General features: G+C 37.6%; 2 protein-coding genes across 3 annotated transcripts in view; both read left to right on the forward strand.

Annotated features, from left to right (window-relative positions):
• TRIP11 (thyroid hormone receptor interactor 11) overlaps nucleotides 1-13,381 on the forward strand; it is an 83,149-nt gene extending 69,768 nt beyond the window's left edge. For both annotated transcript variants that reach the window (XM_039537135.1, XM_039537134.1), the window contains exons 17-21: nucleotides 4,613-4,694; nucleotides 5,520-5,634; nucleotides 6,260-6,385; nucleotides 8,045-8,189; nucleotides 11,201-13,381. In XM_039537135.1, the coding sequence (XP_039393069.1) occupies nucleotides 4,613-4,694; nucleotides 5,520-5,634; nucleotides 6,260-6,385; nucleotides 8,045-8,189; nucleotides 11,201-11,421 (689 nt within the window). In that variant the 3' untranslated portion in view covers nucleotides 11,422-13,381. The remainder of the gene's footprint in view (nucleotides 1-4,612; nucleotides 4,695-5,519; nucleotides 5,635-6,259; nucleotides 6,386-8,044; nucleotides 8,190-11,200) is intronic.
• A 2,432-nt stretch (nucleotides 13,382-15,813) lies between these two features.
• The window catches only part of FBLN5 (fibulin 5), a 74,856-nt gene continuing 67,839 nt past the window's right edge, over nucleotides 15,814-22,830 (forward strand). Inside the window, exon 1 of the mRNA XM_039537136.1 lies at nucleotides 15,814-15,845. Within this exon, the coding sequence (XP_039393070.1) occupies nucleotides 15,837-15,845 (9 nt within the window). The 5' untranslated portion in view covers nucleotides 15,814-15,836. The remainder of the gene's footprint in view (nucleotides 15,846-22,830) is intronic.

Consider the following 22,830-nt stretch of genomic DNA (forward strand, 5'->3'; position numbering starts at 1 on the left):
AAGATACTACTTCACCCACCTTGTCTCGCTCAGTGTGATATAAGCAGTTTAGTTTAAAAACTTGATGCATAAGGGAAACAACATTTTACTTGGTTAGAAGTACCTATCAAATAGTAGATTTTTTTTTTCAGAAAAGGCTCTCAGTTTTTTAACATGTTATTTATTCAAGAAAACATATGATGTCCTGTTGAAAATTGGCCAAATACATTCCCAGACACAGCTTTGTTGGCCAAATCTTTTGAAGAATTTCTTTATGGATTTTTTTGGCAGGAGAACTGATATTTAATGGGAAAATATAAGACATACCAGATGCAATTTTTTGAATTGCCCTAAATGGCGTACAAATTATTGGAGACTGTCAGAAATGTCTCGTTTACAGCAATCCATGCTGAATTTTGGCTCAGGTCTCTTCTGCTATGCGCTCTTTTCATACCCATGAAATAAATGATTAAATTGTATTCAACTGTGTAATTATACTTGTGATGTCACAATACTTTAGAAGGAAATATATTTCTGAGATGTGGACTGATTATAAAACAGTTTATTCACTCTACAAATGTGTAGATGTGTAATAGCCATTAAAATTGACCCTTATTAAAATTATGATGGAATATAGCTATTAAAGTGACCCTTAATGAGCTCATGATAGAATAAATGTTTTGACAAAAGTAGAATAATATATTTAGCAATAATATTTTCACTTTAAAAATGTATTGGTAATGTTTGTATTGACTATGAGGAATAAGTTTTGAGATGGACAGTTGAAAAATAGTGTAGTCTAAAGCAACACCATTAAGTTGAAATATGTTCAATTAAAAAAAAAAGGGAGGGGGGAACTGTTAAAAGGTATTTCAGATACTACACCTGCTCCTGAGTTTCTTTGTCAATTTTTTTGGTTTTGTAATCACATTTTCCAATTTTTTAAAATGATTTTCTCTTCCCTGTTCCTTTCTGAAAGACCTACACAACATACCATGTCAACTAACTCATACGGCCCCCAGAGCTGTCATCTTTTCTTAACATTTCTTTCTTTAAACTTTGGTCTTGTGGAATCCCACATATTAAGTTATTTTATATAAATTATGCTTCTTTATATCTTTAAAACATTGATTTTAAAAGCAGTGTAATTTTTCTCTCCCCCCACACCCTTTTATGTCTAGCATTTGCAAAAAATTGGAATTTGCAAGTGTGTGTTTGTATTTAAGCAGCCATTCTCTGGCACTTTACACATCAGGATGGTTCTCTGATCTCATCACATCTCAGAGTTTGTTAATGCTAATATGTGGGATTTCTCAATATACCCTTGTATTCAGAGTGTAATTGATACAGATGTACAATAATGAATCTGATTATTAGAGGTGTGTGTGTGTAATTGCGAAGACAGATTAATCAATCTTTACTTTGTTTTGAATAAAAAGACTAATCCTTATGCCTCTGGAGTAAGGTTTTTTTATGCGTTACACTAGTTACTTTCTTTCCGCTTTGTATTCTATAAAATTCAGTTTCTGACTGACAATTATTACAGTTATACTTGGAGTCCTCAAACAGGATACATTAGAACATATCAGTTTCACAGCTAAGGTCTTTGATGTATATAGAAAGTCCTGCTGAGGGTGGCATGGGAGTTATTATTGTTAATTGAGAAAACCCCACTGTGCCAACATGGTTGTGGGCTGAATTTTATAAAGGATTACAAGCCATGTGGAAATTAGAGTGAAGTGTTTTTCCATGTATGTCAGATGATTTGTAACCAAAAAAGGTAGATAGTTACGCTCCCCTGCCCCAAATATATATTTACTTATTGATAGTAATTCATAGGAATTTTACCTACATATTTTAGTGATTGAGGCTTGTAGATGTCCATATCTCATGGACAGCTTCTTAATAGAGAAAATATTGGATTTAAATTTAAAAAGTTTACTTAAAATTTACAAGTATAATTTGAAATGCTCTGAAATATACAAACACATGAGCAAGGGGAACCTCCTGCAAGGGTAGATTAACCTGATGACATTTCCTGGGACTGAAGACGATAGCCACTCAACTCTGCAGAGGAAGGGAAGGAAAAGCTCCTGGTCTCTGTTAGTGTTACTTGAGCGTGAAATCCATTTTACCACAGAGGCTCTGCATGAAGCTCCTGTGTCCCAGTTAATCCTTTATATGTGGTACATAGAGATTTGTACCTGCCCTTTGCATTAGATTGAATGTAACCCTGAGAGAATACATCTTGCAAAATCCATACTTGGCAATCATTTAAACCCTAGTCAGGGGAGAAGACCTCTCCAGGGTCATTCATGTTGTGACGGTGTTTATCAAGATGGTCAGCTTCAGTATAATCTAGTCAATTGTCCATGTAGCTGAGGTGGCTAAGAGATTCTCTGCCACTGAGGTGAAACTGACCAATGAAACCTTGCGGAAAGGGCATTCCGGTATCCTGTGTGTTGATGAGAAATGTAACTAGTCAAAGATTGATCCAAGTGGTGCTCGATCTGCAAAGAGGCCATTTTCCTTTGGGATTTGCCATGATGATGAGAGGAGAAGAAACCACCAGAGTTTAGCATCTAACACTACCATTTATCATCTAATACTACCCTGGAAATATCTTTTAGTTCCTAAGCAATTGTCAACTTTTTCTTAAATCCCAAAACATTTTGAAAGTGAAGAAGTTGTCTAGCAATTACTGTACTGTTTCATTGTGCAAAAGATCTTTAATTTATCTAATATCAGCTATTTTTGATTCCATATTTTAATATAAGTTTGAGTAGGAATCTTGGCATGTTTTCTCACAACATTAATGTTGAATAAAATGGTTTTGTTGTGTGAATTTTCTTAGGGATTTATTTTTCTCTCATAATATTTTAGGAATTCATAAGCTATTTTTATCAGCTTATGAATGATGAAGGTGATGGAAGGTCAAACAGAGTCCAGGATACATTTCCATAGGGTGGTTAGGTGATTGTATGTGTATAAGAAAAGGCAAGCAGTTGAGTTATATGTAATACTAGATGCATAGAGAAATGGATGCCATTATACTGTTTGGGAAGAATGATGATCATAGCAACAAAAGGACTAAATCTGATGCCTGTTTGGTCTGTATGAAATGAATCATTGTTCTTGGTAACTTCCATACTGGACATATCAATCACAAAACCACACTGTAGTTGACCATTCTGCCTATGATTTCCACTCAGCTGTGATCCAGCAGATCAGGATATTGCATCACAACAACCAATTGGAACATGGAGCTGGCAAGTAGGAATTCAGGATAGTGGATAAAGATCCATTTTTGAAACTTTTTTATTTAACTCCATAAGTATTGATAGGTATATCGTATGATTTGCAAATTAAATAAATAACAGCTTTTGGCCCTCTCATTTGTCCCTCAGCTCCGTGTCTCAAGGAAATGTCATGGTATCTGTGATGTTCCAGTCCAACCATTTTAAACTGAATTTTCATACTTCCAAAAAGCCATTTCAGTCTCTCCTATAACTCCTTTTCATCATATGGGTTATTGGCATAATGGACCATGTAAGTGTGCTGGATCTGGAGTGCATGCACATGTTTCAGCACCCTGTTCTGCGGCTTGGGACTGTGGCTGAGTTAGGTGCTGGCAGCCCAGGGTTGCTAAAGAGAAAAAGAAGAGAGACCCAGGGCCAGAGGAAGGACCCTGGTGGGAGGCTTCCGTGCCAAACAGATGGGACTGCCTAGTGGGAGATACCTACAGAAAACAAAGATTGAAGCTTTACTGATGAGAGGCTGTAGGTCCACAGTTGGATCTGGTTTTTGGGAAAGAATGCTGGAGTCTGTGAAAGTTTGTTTTGCATTGAGGTGATGTTGAACTGTGAAGTTACTTTAATAAACCAAACCCTGAGAAGGGATGGAACTTCTCATGAGAGTCTGGGTGTACTTGGAAGCTAAAAAGGCAGCACACACATGACCAGATGACATACACTGACCCTGTTACAGACCAGAACACACCGTAAGAGTCATTGCAGTCTTGTGTCAAACTGGCAGTCTGCAAAATTATACCTGGAAATTGGGATAAAGTAAAATACAAATAAATGTTTCTATTTCCCAGTGTGAGAAAATGGCTCTAAAAGTGCTAACATTTCCAAGTCTGTTGGGGTGTCAATAGTGATTTATGGCTAATTCAGGAGACCCAGTGGGGTAGGTTTGGGTATTATGGTGACCAAAGTGGTTTCTAAGTTCATACTCTACACTATATAAGATTTCAGATAGGACTGAAATCATACCTAGAATGTACTGAAGCAGCTCATGAACTGTTGCATAAGATCTTATTTTCCAGCTTTAGTTAATTTAACTGCAGCTGAACAATTTACCAAGCCTCATGCAGTGGATTTATAACCTGCTGTCTGTGCTTTGGCTTACTTTGCACTGAATGTGCTGGGTATTTTAGCTCATATTAAAATATTAAATACCTTATTAAGTGAACACTTTCCAAATACATCATCTTTATTTTTAAAAAAAGTTATTTTAATAATATTGATGCATTTTATTTGAAAACATATGTGTATATAACTTTGAAGTGTATATTATCTTAAAATCATCTATTTTAGTTAATTTACAGTGAAATTACATATTAATTCTCTAGGTGAGATCAAACAAGAAATGTTAGAAGATGCACAAAACAAACTAATGAACCTTATAAACAGCACAGAAGGGAAAGTGGACAAGTAAGTGACTTTTTTAATTGGTGTAATTATAAGTTCTTTGCTCTTCATCCTATACATCCCTTCTTAAAACTACACTAACAGAATAAGAATAGTAGTCACGGTGTAGATATAGGTTTCTGCATAAAATATTTCAAAAAATAGTGAATACTTGCATATTTTCCATTGTACAGTCATTTTAAAGCTTAGTTTTGAAAATTGAAATAAAAATGTTTGTCTAAACAGAATTAAAATATGTCGTCTAAACAAAATTAGCATTATTGATTGTTCCTTATTTATAATTCTAGTTTTACTCTAATTTCTTGACTTTCTATCTGTAGTTCAATGCTAGTACATTGTAATCTGTCTAGGGCACAAAAAGTAAGCCTTCTCACATAGCTGGTATCATCTGGATATCAGACTCTCATTTGATTCCCCCCACTTAGAATTGATATTAAAACTATAGCCACTCCACTGTTTCCTCCCTTAGGATTGGTTCAAGACAGTACTTTGCTTCTTGCTCCTTCCTCCATGTCAGTGAAATATATCACTTCCTCAGCATGTGAATCATTGTTTCCTCTGTCTCAGTAGACAATAAGGCCATTTGCAAGCTTCTCCAAATTATAACCCACAGTAGAGGAAGTGTTTTGGGAGCTTAAAGGAAATTGGTGAGGTTGTCATTTATTTCTTGCATCATACATTTTGACTTTGGTTTATGATGATGATGATAAATTAGAAAAGTGTATGTGAAATCATTTCAAGAATAAGGATTAATATGTTAATATTTTGACAACATGAGTTTTGTAAAAGATGAATTGATTAATTAGCTCTTTCTCTGCATTTTTATAGGGTCTTGATGAGAAATCTCTTCATTGGGCATTTTCATACTCCAAAGAATAAGCGTCATGAGGTCTTAAGGTTAATGGGAAGTATTTTGGGGCTCAAAAAGGAAGAACTAGATCAGGTAATACCGTGTTAAAAACTAGACTTCCTCTTTCATTTAACATATATTTGTGATGTTAGTAAAATACAATGTTGTTTTCTGCTGCTACGTTAAATGCCACGGCCAAGCAATGTTTATGGAAAATAAAAAATTTGGCCTTTCATCTGTGTTCATTCTTAAAGAGGAACATGCTGATTCTATTGGATCTTACAATGATTTTAATAGAATAATAGATGCAAGATGTCATTTTGTCTGATGGATGTTGCTGTAGAGGAAGGAAAGAGCTTCACTTGGTTGTTAGTACAGTAGCTGTAATATGACAGTCTCAGAATGTTTACTTCAGTTAGTCAAACTAGTTTAACTCATGTATACAGGCTTATTTAAACAATGGTTTTATGCATAACAAGATTTTAGACCAGTGGGATATTTCAGAGGGGTGGAGAACAGTTTTAAAGCTTTTGTTAGTAAATAAGGGTTCGCTGTTCGTCAAATAAGATAATCTGGAACAGTTCCCTTTGCCATTTGTGAGCAAATGTAAGGGAGCCAGCCCATAAGCTGATTTTTATTGTTTGTTTGCTTTTTGTTGGTTGGTTTTGCTGTTTTTTCTTTATTTCAGCATTTCTCTTTTTTTTTTAATTCTCTCTAGTTAGTGTCTGAAGACCAAAAAGGTGTTACCAGATGGGTGACTGGTTGGCTTGGTGGAGGAGGAGCTGGATCAAAGAGTGTCCCGAGCACACCTATAAGACCAACTAATCAATCTGTTTTCAATAGTGTAAGGATTAATTATACAATTCTCTACATTTGAATGCAAAAGCCATGACAGTTATATATAAATGCTAACATTTTTAGTTTTGGTATTTTGGTCTTGATTTAATGTTGGTTTTATTGATAATAGATCTTAAATTACTTGTGTTCTTAGTGCAACTACTTAGTTTTCCAACATTTTTTTTAAACCAGTAATAAACAGGAGGTTAAAAGTCATACTGGCCTGAGGTCCATGCTAAGTGCTGGGCTACTACCAAAATATTACAGCTCTTCTAGGGATTGATGACATCATTGTCCACCAGGGACTTTTATTGTGTGAACCTTCAGAACTAGAGGTTAAATGCATTATTTGAAAGCTGGGAGTCTTCAGCAGGCTTCAGGATATAAGACCATGAAATCATACTTTGATTACAATTTTGTCCTTCCCTTTCCCCAAAGACCCCCCACCCTCCTTTCAATTTTAACTTGAAAGCTGGAATTCCTAGCTTTTCTGTGCTGTATGTCATTGGTCTTAGATTCAGAAGTTCTTGAGAAAGCAGCCACTTTTCAAGTTTTATAAAGTGGTGATTCTGACACTGTAGTAATAATAATAAGTGGAGATATACCAATCTCCTAGAACTGGAAGGGACTTTGAAAGGTCATTGAGTCCAGCCTCCTGCCTTCACTAGCAGGACCAATTTTTGCCCCAGATCCCTAAGTGGCCCCCTCAAGGATTGAACTCACAACCCTGGGTTTAGCAGGCCAATGCTCAAACCACTGAGCTATCACTCCGCCCCCACCTCCAGTAGACTGGAGTCTTTCTTGGTGATCAGCAGAATGGAACATATTTGAGAATCAAGCAGTGAGCAATAAGAGGGTTTGGAAGTTGTTTTTTGTTCACCGTGCCACAGAATAAAAATGTTGGAGAATTTATGTAAAGCGTTAATCTCTAACTGTAAGCTTATGGGAGGATATTGGCTACTTAAAATGACACAAGCAATGAAGTGGAGTAATAAAGTAAGCCACCAGCCAGAGCTGTGATTTTTAAGGTGTAGATGTCAATTAATTTAATTTAGAAAATGTTTTTTCCCAGTGTGTTTGCTAATAATGTAAATTGTCTTAGTAGTTTCACAGGCATAAAGAGGAAGATTAATAATTTTGTATCTGCAGTGCTTATTCTCCTAGCAAAGTCTGAGTACTGTGCTTTTGCTGACATCATAAGCAGTCTCATATCCATGGCATAGTGTGTCAGATAAACAAAGTGGAGAAAGTAATGGCCTTTTTAAAAAAAAAATCTTACATTTTCTCCTCTTTATTAAGCTGTTGTAACTTGGGTGACAATATTCCTGTGTCCATGTTATACTGCTTATGATGTCAGTAGCATCATGGGATTCAAAAAACAATCCGACTTTGATGGTGGAGGTACAAATGTTATCTTTAAAACTTTAATAATTTCCAATTATATTTTTGCTGTGTCACTGAAGGTTAACTGATATTTTTTAAATAAATTCCTTGATCACCGCATGTTAAAGTCTGATTTCTTGTGACCTTAGGGCTAGAAAAATTCTTGCAGGCCAGTACAGATCTTTTCAGGACCAGTCTTTCTTTCTAAATTCTGGTCCAGAAGCAGTTATCAGTTAAAGAAAATTATTGAAAATGTTCTAATTAGTGGGCATGTTCTTTCTAGTCTTTTTCAGAACTGTTTGTGAAGTTCCTTGAAACAGAATCACGTCCAAACCTTCCCCTACCCACGCTCTCTGTTCATGACATGAAACCTTTAGGAGCAGCAGGAATTTGTAATCCTAGTAGTACCAGATCCAGCAGCCATACAGGTAACACCATATCTTGGTGGAAAATTTGAAGTTCTGGGTTAAATCTAAAGGGAGAGAGAAACTGTGTGGGTCCGTCCGTCCTTTCATTCTGATGGGATTTTCTAAAGGGCATACATGAGTTAAGCTCCTAGCTCCCTTAGACCCCTTTGATATTCTGTTTCCCCCTTCGCCCATCCCCAAAAAAGTCCCCTTAATCTCTGAGTGAATATATTGCTTTTGATGGTGAGAGCCAGCACTAGAGCCAGACAGATGGTAGTTAATCTTCCCTGCATGTGGTGATGTCTGTGCTCTCTAGTCCTGATCCGCAGCATCCCTGCTGTTTAGCCTGGGTCTCATAGAGCTAAGAATGCCAAGCTTATGATGGTTTGTGATGTGTAACACCAGTTCACTTCCTAAGTATTAGGCTAAAACTAGCAGATTGTTTAAAAATGTGAGCTAATCGGAGATTGATTTTTTGATCTGAGAAAGGATCTCTAATTTGTTCTCCGTGTTGGTAAAGTCAGAATACTTTAACAATTATGCCTGTACTTGAAATACTTCCTAGCAGGTATGTGCAAAAATATCAATTGACTTTCCTTTAGATTCTGATCCTGTAAGACACTGAGCACATGCTGCTGAGTAATACATGTTTAGGATGCTCAGCACCTTGTAGGATCAAGTCTTTAATTTAATTAATCAGAGTTCTGCATATGGAATGATTTTTTTTTAATATGCTTTTTAGGACTTCATCTTTAGATGCCAACTGTTGCTGATCATAGAGCCTTTTTAAATTAAAATTTCAACAATTGTAAGCTGCAATATTAAGATTTAAATAACTTTTTCAAGCCACAAGTAAATTGGAGAAACATAAAGAAAGAATTTCCAATTTGCCGTATCAGCTTATCTCTGAAAGTATTATTTTCAATAAACTTAAATTAGGTTTCATATTTCTTTGTACTCTTGTCATTTATAATAATATAGGCAGGGTACCCTATTTTATCTGGCAAAAGCCCATTTTCCTAGTCTGGAAAAACTAAGTTCTGAGGTCCTTTATTCATTGAGGAACCATATTGTTCCGTTATAAAACCAGACACCCATGCTATATCCCTTAATTGTTTTGGTTTTGGTATCTAAGTTTTCAGTTGCTAGAGATATACCATATGGAAGAAGCATAAGATAAGGATGTAAATCCCATACCAATGCAAAAGGACTTGAGTAGCCTTGCTATATTTATAGGAGTTTGATCCAGTTGTGTGATAAAAGATCCTTTTTAAAAAAAACAAAACTACTGAATTATTATGGAGTGGCATTAGCAACTTAGTTTCCACTATAAACCTGATATATATACTTTTCTTTTGCCTGCTTCCCCCTCTGATAGCTGAACACAAAGGAAAAACATAGGTTATATCTAGGGCCCTACCAAATTCACAGTCCATTTTGGTCAATTTCAGGGTCATAGGATTTTTAAAATCATAAATGTCATGGTTTCAGCTATTTAAATCTGAAATGTCAGTGTTGTAACCCTGGGGATCCTGACACAAAAGCGGATCATGGGTGGGGTCACAAGGCTATTTATTGTAGGGGAGCTCATGGTATTGCCACCCTTACTTCTGCACTACTTCAGAGCTGGGCAGCGGGAGAGCAACAGCTGCTGGCCAGGCACCCAGCTCTAAAGGCAGCACCGCCACCTGCAGCAGCACAGAAGTGTAAGGGTGGCATGGTATGGTATGCTATTATAGGAGGTGTCACAGTATTGCCAGGGCCGGTGCAACCATTTAGGCGACCTAGGCAGTCGCCTAGGGCACTAGGATTTGGGGGGCGACATTTTCTTCGGCAGTGACTGCGGCGGCTGGATCTTCGGCCGCCCCAGTCGCTGCCGGCATTTAGGCGGAGGGAGCTGGGGAGGGCTGCCTGCAGCAAGTAAGTTCCCCTTGCGGCACGCAGGGGAACTACCCGCCCCAGCTCACCCCTGTCCTGCCTCCTCCCCGAGCACGCCGTGGCTGCTTCATTTCTCCCGCCTCCCAGGCTTGCGGCGCCTAAGCTGATTGGCGCCGCAAGCCTGGGAGGCAGGAGAAGTGAAGCAGCCACAGCGTGCTCGGGGTGGAGGCGGAGCAGGGGTGAGCTGGGGCGTGGGGGGGGGCCTCAGGGCAGAGGGTGGGGAGCTGCTGCAAGGGGGGCACCTCAGGGCGGAGGGGAGCTGCAAGGGGGAGGGGCGCTTCAGGGTGGGGGCTCGGGGATGGGGGAGGGCGCAAGGTGGAAGTTTCACCTAGGGCGTGAAACATCCTTGCACCGGCCCTGAGTATTGCCACCCTCACTTCTGTACTGCTACTGGCGGGGGCGCAGAAGAAAGGGTGGCAATTCCATACCATGCCACCCTCACTTCCGCGCTGGTTATGGTGCTGCTTTCAGAGCTGGGCTCCCAGTCAGCAGCCACAGAGCTTCCTGCAGCTGGGAGGTTCCCGGAGGTGGATCTGACCCAGTCCCAGGAATGGCCTCTGCTGGGGAAGAGAAAGTCCCATCCCTCCCCAGCCTGGCCATGACTAGCAACTGGAGCATGGTGTACTGTAGGAGCCCCAGCCCTGCCCCTCCCCTACACTAGACAGATTTCACAGCGGAGATCAGATTTCACAGTCGGTGATGCATTTTTCATGGCCATGAATTTGGTAGGGCCCTAGTTTTATCTGGGACTGAGATAATTTTTATACTGAATTTGAAATGACTTGGACAAAAGCTAGTATGGGCAGGAGTTTTGTCTAAAAGGGGCAGATTGTGAGAAGTTGATATATGGGCAATCAAAGCTAGCATAATTTTACCAGTGGGATGTAATAATAAAGTAGATAAGTAGAGAGGATGCAGAGTTGTGAAAGGCCTTGAAGTGTAGGGCAAGAAGATTGAATTTGATGCAACGAAGGAGGAGGAGTTGAAGGGTAATCTGCTTTCTACACAAATGCGTTGAAAATTGGTGGATTGTAAATGTTTTCTAATGTGTGTGTGGTTTTTTGTTTGTTTTTTTGTTTTTTTTTAAATCTCAGAAACTACAGGCTCGGGAACCAGTAGAAGACCAGATGCGAATCCGTTCTTGGCACCCCGATCTGCAGCAGTGCCCCTAATCACCCCCACTTCTCTTGGAGCTGGTGGATCAGGGCATCTGCTTATGAAACCTATTTCTGATGCATTGCCTACTTTTACACCACTGCCAGTGTTGCCTGATGCCAGTGCTGGTGCTGTACTAAAAGACCTCTTGAAACAATAGATGATTCTGAATCAATATTGATGATGATAGCACTTTAAGAAAAATGAGAACTCTATATTTTATATAATTGATCACAAAGAGGCCTTTTGTAAAAAGCTCTGTACTTGTTTGCAGATGTACTTGGTTTTTCTTTAAATTTAATTATGAACTAAACCGTGCTTTGGAAATTGTAGGAGTCACAGGAATAACTGCCCTCTTTGTTCATATTGGTTCTGAGGTAGGTTTTAAACTGGAGAGAATTTATTCTATCTCAGTTGTAGAATTGCAAAACAAACTGTAGGACTCATAAACACTAGCTGTATTCTGAGTTGTTTCAGGAGTGCAACAGCAATATTAACTCTTTGGTATTGGGGTCAGTTTGTCAAAGAGCACAATCTGTTATTGACAATGGGCATGTGAGGAAGCACCACTCCAAATTAATTAATATTTCCAACCAAAATTAATATAGAATAATATTTGGGGTGCCCATTCATGACGCAAATTCCAAAGGAGGAGGTAGGGAAGCATGTAGGAGCTTGATTATTGGAGACGACAAAAATACTTGCAGTTACCCAACTATATTTACGTAAAAACATATCCCTCTCTTAATAAGAGGATAAGTTGCACCCCAAATTTTGGGCCACTTTGAGGCACATCAATCCTTTTTGCACCAGGAGCTATATTTTTCCCAGTCTAATAGCTGCTTATGGCAATCCAAAACCACAGGCACCAAGGTGTTAATTCTGGAAACAAAGGAGTTGGAGAATATCTTTGATTTTTTTTTTTCCCTAAAAACTTCCATGTGATGAATAGCTATCAATGGAGAATTTAACAGATCCATGGGAATTTTAATATATATACACACATGCTGCAGTACTGTAATGGTTTAAGATGTATATTTAAAAGACTTTTATCGTGCAGGATTTGATTTGAAACAGGTTTAAAGTTTGAACATATGTATAGAATTTAGGTAAATAGATGTTTACTTATCCCAGATTTGTAAATAGGTCTATATAAGGCCAGAGCCAAAGCCAATTATGTAAATTTAGCTGTGATGACTTGTACACTTTATACTACATGTTGCAGATAAAGTATTGAATTGCATACTGAAAGTTAAAACTAACCTTCTTAGAAAAACAGTTAAAATCTGCAACAAAGCTGCTTCGTTTAAAAATGTCTAGTTTCTAATCCTGTTTATGCCATTCCTTGTTTAGTCGGTGTTAAAGGTGATTATTGTGCAAGTTCTATATTAGAACTGTCAGCCTTTAATCCTCTCCATTTTCATTACGTACCCTTAGTTTAAATTGTTGCGAGAGTTATGTTTAAATAAAATTAATCACAGAATCTTGTATCAAATCTGTCAAAATAATGAATGCAACAAAACTTTTCTTTATTTATATATAGATAAAATGGTAACATCCCTTCATTTCCTTTAAACTGTTCTCTAGAAAAGTTTCTCAATTTGTTACTCCATCTTCACGAAGAATTCAACTTCAGAATCACTTTCATACAATAATGACATTCCCCAATGTAGCAGAGTTTTATGGATTTGAAATGGAAGGTTAAGGCAAATTTAGAAGCAGATCAATCATGTTGAATTTTTGTTTCAGATCACTAGTATCTGTTATAAAATCTCTATTATGGATAAATTAGTGAATGCATTCAAGTCATTTGAAATTTGATTTCTGAAAGGTCAGTAGGCATATTTGATTTATGAAAGCAAGTATTATGTTGTATAAGAACTAAATTTTAAATTCCTATTAAATTTTTGGATACCTTTGTTGAGAATATTCAGGTAGGTTACTTAAAATGTGTATTGTCATTGGAAAACCACCATCATGGAATGGTTATTTTTTGTCCAAAAGACTCTAAAGAAAGTTTAAACCATGTGGTGTATCTGTGCAATCTCTTATATACGTGTAATTATATTTATTTCAGGGTGAGCAATCACTTTGAATAAAATCCTTTTGATGAGCTGATATAGACAGAAATGTTTGCCTTTTAAAAATAATGTATTTTACAGATTAATAATACAGGTGGACACGTGCTGGCAGCTGTCTCCTGAATTTAGTGGTTGACAGCCACATTTTGGCTGATTACTATTTTTCACAAAAAAGTCATCTTGATTTTTTAAAATTATATAGAACTTAAAATGCACAGAAGTGAAACAAGTTAGCTTCATAGCTAACGGAAATAATGTGTATTAGGACCATTGACTTCATTGGACTTTAGATCAGGTCTGTTATGCAATAGCTTGGTAACTGCCACCTAAATCTTCCCATCCTCTGGAAAACTTGGGCGGGGGAAAAATAGGCAGGAAATGTCAGAGTCCCTAATTCATGTTTCCCTTGGAGAAAGGAAAATGTATCAAATTCTAATAAGCCCCTGGAATTGCAGAGATTGCTTCTGTAGGCTTGGGACTATCTGTTTAGAGGGACTGTGTTTCCCCCACTGCATTCCTCCTTGGGAAATAATACTGTTCAGTCCATTATTTAGCCACTAGAGAGTAAAGAAAGGACTGAGCTGACTTAATCACACTTCCTGCTGCTATTGTAAGTAATGCCCAAGATTGCTGTTACTGAAAGATTAGTGAAAATATCTTCTGATCTTTTCTCTTTATTGACTTTGTGCATTTAATGATTCTTTGTACATAGTCTGTTTCCCATATTTACAGTCAATTAGTTAATCAGTTTTTCCTGTTATTTGTGTGGGTCTTTCCCATAGTAGTGGCAGGGGAGAAACATTTTACATAGCAAAAAGGTGAGTATAAAATCACAAATTGTCTGTGGGGCTTAGGAGCAGGAGCAGTCCTTGAAACTTCTTTTCACTTTTTCTTAATGGACTAGATTTTACGTTTTTTATTTGACTGTGTCCCCCGAATCTCCTTTCCCACAGGAAGAGCTGCATAGTGAGTGCAATCTAGGTGGACACAACCAAGTCAAATGGCAACTCATAATCTGCATCTCATTTACCTTCTTGATAATTTATGCACTTGACAATGATTTTTCACTAATAATTTGTAACAAGGCAGGCTACTTGAAAGAAGAATTTATAAAGCAATGGTTGACTGATACAGTTGCATTATTAGTACCAAACAAAATGTAATTTAACTCATATATGTTTCTTTCACGTTATAAGTAGGCTTGGAAGAAGGATAAGTTTATCAGTAAATATTGGTAAATGTCTATTTCACTGTTTACACGCAAACCCGATGAAAATAAAATGTCTCATCAGTGATAATTGAAATTTACAGATAGGCAAAGTAAGAAAAACACTGCTTGAGAACTTATTGGACTCAAAACCCCGTGATTTAGACTTCTGAATTAGGCTGATTACAAATGGACTAGGAGTTGATTAGTAAAAATAAGTATATGTTGATATAAGAATATTTAATTTGTATATTTTCACATATGTTGACAAGTTATAACTCTTTGAATCTCAGCATCTACAGTCATTAAATAATTCTGACTCCCCATCCCCCTAATTTCCCACAACTGAAATTTTTAAAATGTTTAAAAGTGGGGAAAATGCTTAAACCCATAATTTCATGCAACTCAGAAAATTTAAATCAATACAAATCGAAAACAATGCTTAAAAAGAAACATCAATATTATGCACTGAAATTATTTAAAAAAAATTGAATCCTGCCAAGCCTAGTTACAAGCTTCTTGGAAGTTTTGTAGTTAAGTTCTGACACTGTTGTGACCACAGTTTTCCAGGTAGCTCAGTTGCTACTTTACCACTGTCTTAAAGTTCAAGACTTATATCTTCAGTCAGTTGCAATAAATAATTTAATATGTTTAATACACATTTGTTTAATTATGTGTTGTGGCTTTCTAGGTATCTTACAGTCCCAGTTTGAGAGAAGATTTAGCTGTAACAAAATGTCATTAAACTTTTATTTAAGAAAAAATGCGAATTTTTAATTTACTGTGGAGAAAAAAACTTTGCTGTGGAAACAGAAATGACAGCTTAAAGAATCAATTGCACAAATTCATGCAGGGCCTAAATTTAGAAGAACAAGAAGTATTTATAAAAAGAATTTTGAAAGCCGAGCTCAACTTAGATTTATGTTTATCAGAATGTAACTCTCTTGGTTTTATTTGTATGTTCAAAGTCTTCCTTTCATCAAAGTGCACTTTTTGGAAATCCCTAAATATCAAATGCAAATTGAGAAATTGAATTCTGTACATATAAATGTCTTTAAACATTTTAAAAAATTCTGGTATATTTTTATATGTCTTTACAGCATGAGATGTCTTATTTTGCCACACCTGATAGTTACTAAAATCCTTATTAGCTGTTAAATAAGTGAATATCTGTAAGGTGAAAATCTACAGATTGTGGCATTTGTTTTGTGCTGCATTATGCTGTATTAATGTACATACTTTTCCATTTTTTTGCAGCATTGCAAAGCTTTATAGCTAACAACAAAAATGATACATGTAAGTTGGCAATGTATGATGCACAATGAAAAAAATTAGCAAAACAGCTGCTGGCTTTTATTTAAAAAAAATAACTTGCACATGTTGTTTACAGCAGCACAAATGTGATATGTTGGGTGAACTATTACATGCAATTGCTACAAACTTACACTTAAGTACAGGGTTGGGGTTTTTTGGGTTTTTTTGCAGTTAAGATTTAGAAACCTTAAATGTGTAATCAGTGGAATACTTTTTGTATCAAATAATTTAGTGCCCCAGAAAACTGATATATTAATAATAGCTAGGGATAAAAGAGGAAGTAACATCAGAGAAAATATGGCTTTTCTATGCTGGCTGTATTAGTTGATCTTTTAGAATGGTAATTTGACAAAATTACTAACACTTGCCGATTTGATCAAACAAAAGAAGTAAAAGCAATTGATCAAATAAATGAATGTGCTTGCTGAAATAAAGGTAAATATTAATTAGACATAAATACAAGAGGACATTTATCATCCAGTAAGTGCCCACATTGAGTGATTGGGTATTGTTCTGTGCTTCCTTAACTGGCGCATGTGACATAGACTCTTAATTTTTATTTTTTTAAGGATTTACATCTGTTGTTTGTATCAACTCTGAGCTCACTCTTTTAATGAATTTGTTCACAGCCAGTGTAAGATTCTTATTGAATGGCTTCTCACAGTCTTGATGGGATTTAATGGCATTTTTGCTCAGAATTTTCTGGCAGCCCATGTTTTACTGGCTTTGAGAGGTGACCCTCTCTTGGTCTTTGATGGACAACTCATTAATATTATTGTGAATTTCACAGTAACACTTATGTTTCCTCAATTTTCAGACCTCTGTAAGCAAGCAAAATGGATACTTATTTGTAAACTTCCCTCTCTGCCAGCAGACATTTTGATTTGACTGTTTTATACCCTTTTTCCCCCCTACTTGATCCTATAGAGAGCTGTGCCACAAAGTTATCTGCTTGATGGTATTGTTTTTAATCTAGGAAAAGAGTGAATCCACTGATGATATTTTAAGCTAACACTCAAATGGAGTGTTTACATGATGGGTAGAAATTAGGCCTATTTTTTTTAAAAAAAGGGAGATTCCCTTAGAAGAAAGACATTCATCCTTTGACTCAAACTTGCTGCTATATGTGCCTATAACAACTGTGTAAACAAAGGGTTACTATTGTGACTGCATAATTTCCTTGGCCACCTCCTTCTTTTTCTGAAAAGACGCTGTCTACTATTTTTCCCCAATCCTGTCTTTCTCCTACCACAGTTCTAGCTTTTTCCATCTGGCTTTGAAAATACACCCTTCACAGTGCTCCCTGCACCAGTAGAAGATGAGGACATATCCTGCTGCCACAGTCAGCATGACTTTCCTGGTTGCAGATGCAGAAGATATAGATCCTGCCAAAGCAACCACCATAATCATAGAGACTGAAGAGATCCTCTTGGTGCCTTCATGCAACTGGGATATGTGGAGTGGTGAAAGGATAATAATTGGGTTTTCTTGTGGCCAAGGAAGAAAAGATGCATCCTTACCAGAGGATGGAAGTGAAGAAAAGCCATCTTGTACATCACTAGTCCTAACTGACACAAAGTCACAAGTTCTTCTCTGCGGGCACATATTGGGACTAAAAAAGTTTTGGCAATATTAAGTGTCAGCAGCAGTCCTTGCAGTGAACTATCAAGTATAAAAATATATGTAATCAGTGGCATGGTCCCTGAAGGTCTGCCTTCATGAATCCAGGAAAAATAAATTCATCTGTATGTCTCATTTTCATCAACCCTCAAATCCAGCTACAGGCTATTTCCATATTAGCCAACTTGGCAGTCATCACCTTCCTAGATTTAAAACTATATTCATGTTTGCTGATAATAAACATAATAAAATATTCATCTTTATAGCCACCAAATCTGCTGCTTGGGGAAAAAACCCTGACTGAAACATTGATATTGGGAAAACGCCTATATAAACTGATTAATCCTACCTCCTGTTCTCAAATTGCAGAAGTTGGGCTGACAGACTGCAACAAGGAACAAATTCCACAGCTAGGGATCTGTCTTTTAAGACTGCCCAGCTACAAGCCTTCAAGAGAAGAACGCTGGGAATTGAAGACCAAAGTACCCCCAGCTGACTTCTGCAGTTGCAACAGGCAACTTCTAAACTAAGTCCCCGCATCATGTAGCACCACCAAGAAGTTCTTAGTAGTCTTAAAGGATAGCCCAAAGTAAAGCACATTGCCATAGTCTAATTTGGAAGTGATAGAGGCTTGAGAGAGATAGAAGACATCAGATGAAGAAATGAACTCCAGGCCACAACTTTCATCTAAGATCCTAGGAACAGTGATGGATCCAACAGGACGTCAAAGCTGCCATCAGTTGACAAAAGGAAGACAAAACCTCTGCCATCTACTCTCACAACCAGCCAACATCCTCTTATCTTTTCTGGATTGTGCCCCAGACAGTTTGTTCTCATCCAAGCCTCAATCTCCTGCCAGGTATTAGGAAAGCAAAAAGACGACAGAGTATATAGATCATGTAGAACAGAGTGTGATCTACATAAAGATTTCACTACAACCCTAAATACCTCAAAATCTCCTTTAGTGACCTCAAATACACATTGAACAGGAAGGGTCCCAAGAAGAAATAGTGTGACCCTGCACAAGAGAGCCCTCACACATATATTTCTAATGTCCTTTTTCTACTGAACAGTTGCTCTGAAGAAATCCAACCTGCAATTGGAACTTAAACCCCTGTTTTGAAGAAATGTTTAGTGCTGACCATCAGCTGATTGCATTTTTCTTTGTGTTTTCTTAGATCCTATTTTTATGGCATTGGTAAAAGTTACAAGCAAGGTGCAGTAGAACACAACAGAATAGACAGTGAATGTTTTGGAGTACTAATAGTTACAGAGAAACATGTTAAGGAGTCCAAGCCACAAATTGGCAAGGATGTGACTTAGCGAGGTTGAGAATGTTGATCAACAACAATCAGAGCCAGCTATTTTGTATGTGGAGGGGGCAGGGGTGATGAAACTGCATGGTTCTCTAAAAGGACACTTATCTTTTCTGGCCTATGTGATTCTTGAGTCTGCTAAACTAATCTAGCAATACTAAAGAAAATTATTTATTTGGGGAGAATTCATGTGCTTTCTACAAATGAAAAAAAAAGCACTTTAATATATACACATATAAAAATACATCTTATCACATCAGGTAAACTTTTTTTTTTCTATCCAGCTAATGATTTTAGATCTGACTTCAAAATATTACAGAAGATGGGTAGCTCCCTTTAAAAAAAATCTCCTTTGCCAGTTATTACAAGACCAAAAAGTCATGTTTTTAGGATATGCATCACTGTTTAAGAGAGTGGTTAGAAAAGACAGATGCATCTGTAATATAATACAATGCATACAACCTGTGAGTAGTCTTTCCACGAAAAAAATTAATCATTTTCTCCAAGTGAGTATTTTGCAACCCATCAGAATGCTTTCACATTCATGCAGCTGTAGTCTCAAGCTATATTTCTAATTTCAAAACCTTAGCAGAAGAAACTTACTAGAGAAAGATGGACCTCATCATGGGTCTGTTTAGCAGAATATTTGCTTTTATAATACAGCCAAAGAAAACTTCATCCAGATCATTAGAAACACTTGAAAACAGCCCTTCTCCATGCTCTGCCTGTTTCTACAATATTTGAAGTCTGACTATTCTGTAAACTAGATATAACAAGTGAAGTGCAGCTGAGGTACTTGTACTAGATTTGTGAGACTCAGAACTCATTATATCTGTATATTAAATGCTTGTTAAAGGTGCCAGATTGAAAGCTGTAAAGAGTGACATACTGAGCCTATCCACTGAACAAGAACAGCATTGACTCCATGGTATTCCCTCAGTGCCTTGCCAACTTGCCTCAGTCCTGGAGAGGACCACTTTTATGGGTCAGAGAGGGTGCTGTGATTCAGTCTCTATAGTCAATCAGTGCTTGGCCTGACTGCTGAGCTTTCCAGTAGTGGTTAGTTTGCATGTGTGTCCACTGGGAAATGAAATTAAACACACTTGTGTAGTGTGTACCTCTGTACATGTAGTTTTTGAGAGGGAATGGGTGATAAAATCAGTGTTTCCAAAACCCTTGTTTTAAATGCTTTGATTTGTCTTCATGAGAAAAATGCCTCATTTTTAAACATTGTTTGGAAAAGAAGCAAGAAGGCTTCTAAGCTTTGAGTCAGGGCAGGAGTTGTTAGGGGAGTGTCCTGTGTCTGTATTCACAAACAAAAACTTAGTTAATGCGGAGTTGAGGTTGCCTAGGGGTATTTCATCCTTCCAAAATATCGAGTTTAGTTAAACTTAGACCTCTGAAAACCAGGAAACCTTAATTTTGCCCTTCTGGAGCTGGCAGTAGCCGCTGGGAATAGTTCAGTAAGGGTGAGGTAAAGGTTAACAAACTACCATGGGACATTAAAGATGAGAATGGTCTGTGGGTTCAATGATGGGTTACTGAAAGTATAGTGTTAGATGAAATCCTGTAGGTAAAGGTGAAGAATTATAAAAGGGGATGAAGAGGTTATACAATTTAACAAGTGTGAGCTTTTCTGTTGAGGAGACTCACTGAGTGTAATGTAGGGGTAAGTGGCTTCTCTTGAGTACACCTGACCAAAACACAAGTTTTGCCTTACAAATTAAAGGTGTTAGATTCTGTCCTACAGTGCTCATGTGCCCTATTTCTTGAATGTTCTGTAGTATCTGCAAGAACATAGTGATAGTATGTGTGTCATGAGTGTGTTGGGGCCTGCTCAAAGAGGGCAGCATTGCACAGTTGTGTAGCTTAACTCTGTATTGCCTAGTTTTCAGGGGTTGAGGAACAATTAGAGCCATAGTTCCACTTCCAACCCCAGGTATGTGCCCCCCCCCAATAAAAAAGGGGGAAAGAATGAGTTAGTTTTGTAAAGTGATGTTTTTAGGAGAGTGTATCTTGAAAATACCTTGCTCAAATAACCCCAGATATGTACTAATAACCCTCCTCCAGGAGGCACAGCAAATGTTTAGACATTCCGAGTAAGTGTGCAGATTTTAGAGAACTTAGACTAGTCAACCTTTAAACAGAAAGCAATACCTCAACCTTAACTTGAGCAGAGCTGCTGCTCTGCTGTAATATATGTAAATAGGTAAAGTGTCAGTAGATGGTGCTACATTTTTTTTAGATGAATAAAAGTAGTTGTGTACTGCAAATGGTTTCCTTTGTGCAGCTCTTTATATCAGATTTTAACCAGAGTGGTGAGTGTGAAGGGCAGATTGAAAAGGCAGTGGAAAGTGGTATTGCAGAAATTCCACTAGGGAATACACCCATTCCATTTTTCTGGAAATAGGTTTCTCGACTGTACTTATGACCAGCCCAGACAGTGGGTGTTATACACTCCTGTCAGCACATGGAAACAGAAAAATAAAAACTTATGTTATGTAATTCCCTCTCTAAAGGGAGCTGGTTAGCTGGAGAATGCTCAGTTCTCCTCTTGTCCTCAGCAGATAGACCCTCTTCAGACTAGAATCATAGAAACATAGGGCTTGAAGGGACCTCAAGAGGTCATCTAGTCCATCCTCCTCTGCTGAGGCAGGACCCAAGTCAACTTAGATCATCCCTGACAAATGTTTGTCTAGCCTGTTCTTAAAAATTTCCAATGATGGGGATTCCATACTGGCTGATGAACCAAAGCTTTTACCCTGAGGTGTTTCTTTGTCAGCAGCCTTGCTCTGCCTCCTTGGCACACTTAGTGTGAAATATGATAGTGACCAAAATCAACTGAGCCAGAAGGCTGACCACCAGTCATATGAAATGAGCCTCTCCACTACAAACGTGGGTATTCATGAGCACAACTTAACTGTAGAGAAGTTCATCTTGTGTCTTGACCCATCTGCATAACTTGTCAGACACCCCCAGTGGAGAGGGAGTTGAGTAATAAAAAAAGACAAAAAACAATCTATATCTATCTATATAATGATCTCATAACTTGGGGGCTGATCTCATGATTTTTGGGGGCTGATCTATGATTTTTGGACCCTTATTGGAAATACTGTAACTTTGGGTAATCTACAAGTTTAGCTACCTCACTGCTCACCCCCTTTCCATATCATTAGTATATTAAACAACATGGTACCTACCATACAACAATGATGCACTGCTGTTAACCTTTTGCCATGATAATATCATTTAATCCTACTTGCTTTCTGTCTCCTAGCCAGGTTTTGATCCATGACAATATTATGCCCCTCACCCCTTGCCTGCTAAATTTCTTTAGCAGAGCTTTTTGGAAGTCTAAATAAATTGTCAGCTGGTTTTCCTTCATCCAATATTTTGACATGCTCAGAATTCTAAGAGATTAGTGAGACACAATTTCCTTTGCCTCATGACATCAGCAAGTCACTAAGAGACAAACTTTCAAAAGTGGCCACTAGTGTTGGGTGTCACAAATTGGGAGCCCAGCTGTAGATGACTAGGGCCTGATTTTTCAGAGGTTCAAAGCACAGGTAGTTCCCACTGACTTTAGTGGACTTGTGTTGGGCACCTCTGAAAATCCTAGCCTTTCTGGCTAAAGCAGAGTATCCAAAATTAGAGACTGCTTTGGAAAGTGCTAGTCTTAACCTCTCTGTCCCTCAGTTTCCTCACCTGTAAAATAGAGACAGCTTCTAAACTCTCTGAGAAGATGATAGCATTAAAGTTTGTAAAACACTCTAGCTCCTCAGGTGGAAGACTCCATAGAAGTATAACACACATTATATCCATATTTAATTTCTATATTCATTTCTGCAGCCAGCATAAACTTCCCTACATCTGTCTAGTAACATATCTCTGTAATGTCTGTGCTGATTAATTCTTGTTTCAGTCCTAAGTGGAGCACAGGATCTGATCCAAGAGGTGAATATAGTTGAACAGCTCAGTAATAGCGACCATAATGTCATTAAATATAACATCCTTGAAAGGGGGGGAGGGAA

Source organism: Mauremys reevesii, linkage group 4 (genome assembly GCF_016161935.1).
Source record: "Mauremys reevesii isolate NIE-2019 linkage group 4, ASM1616193v1, whole genome shotgun sequence".
NCBI lineage: Eukaryota > Metazoa > Chordata > Testudines > Geoemydidae > Mauremys > Mauremys reevesii.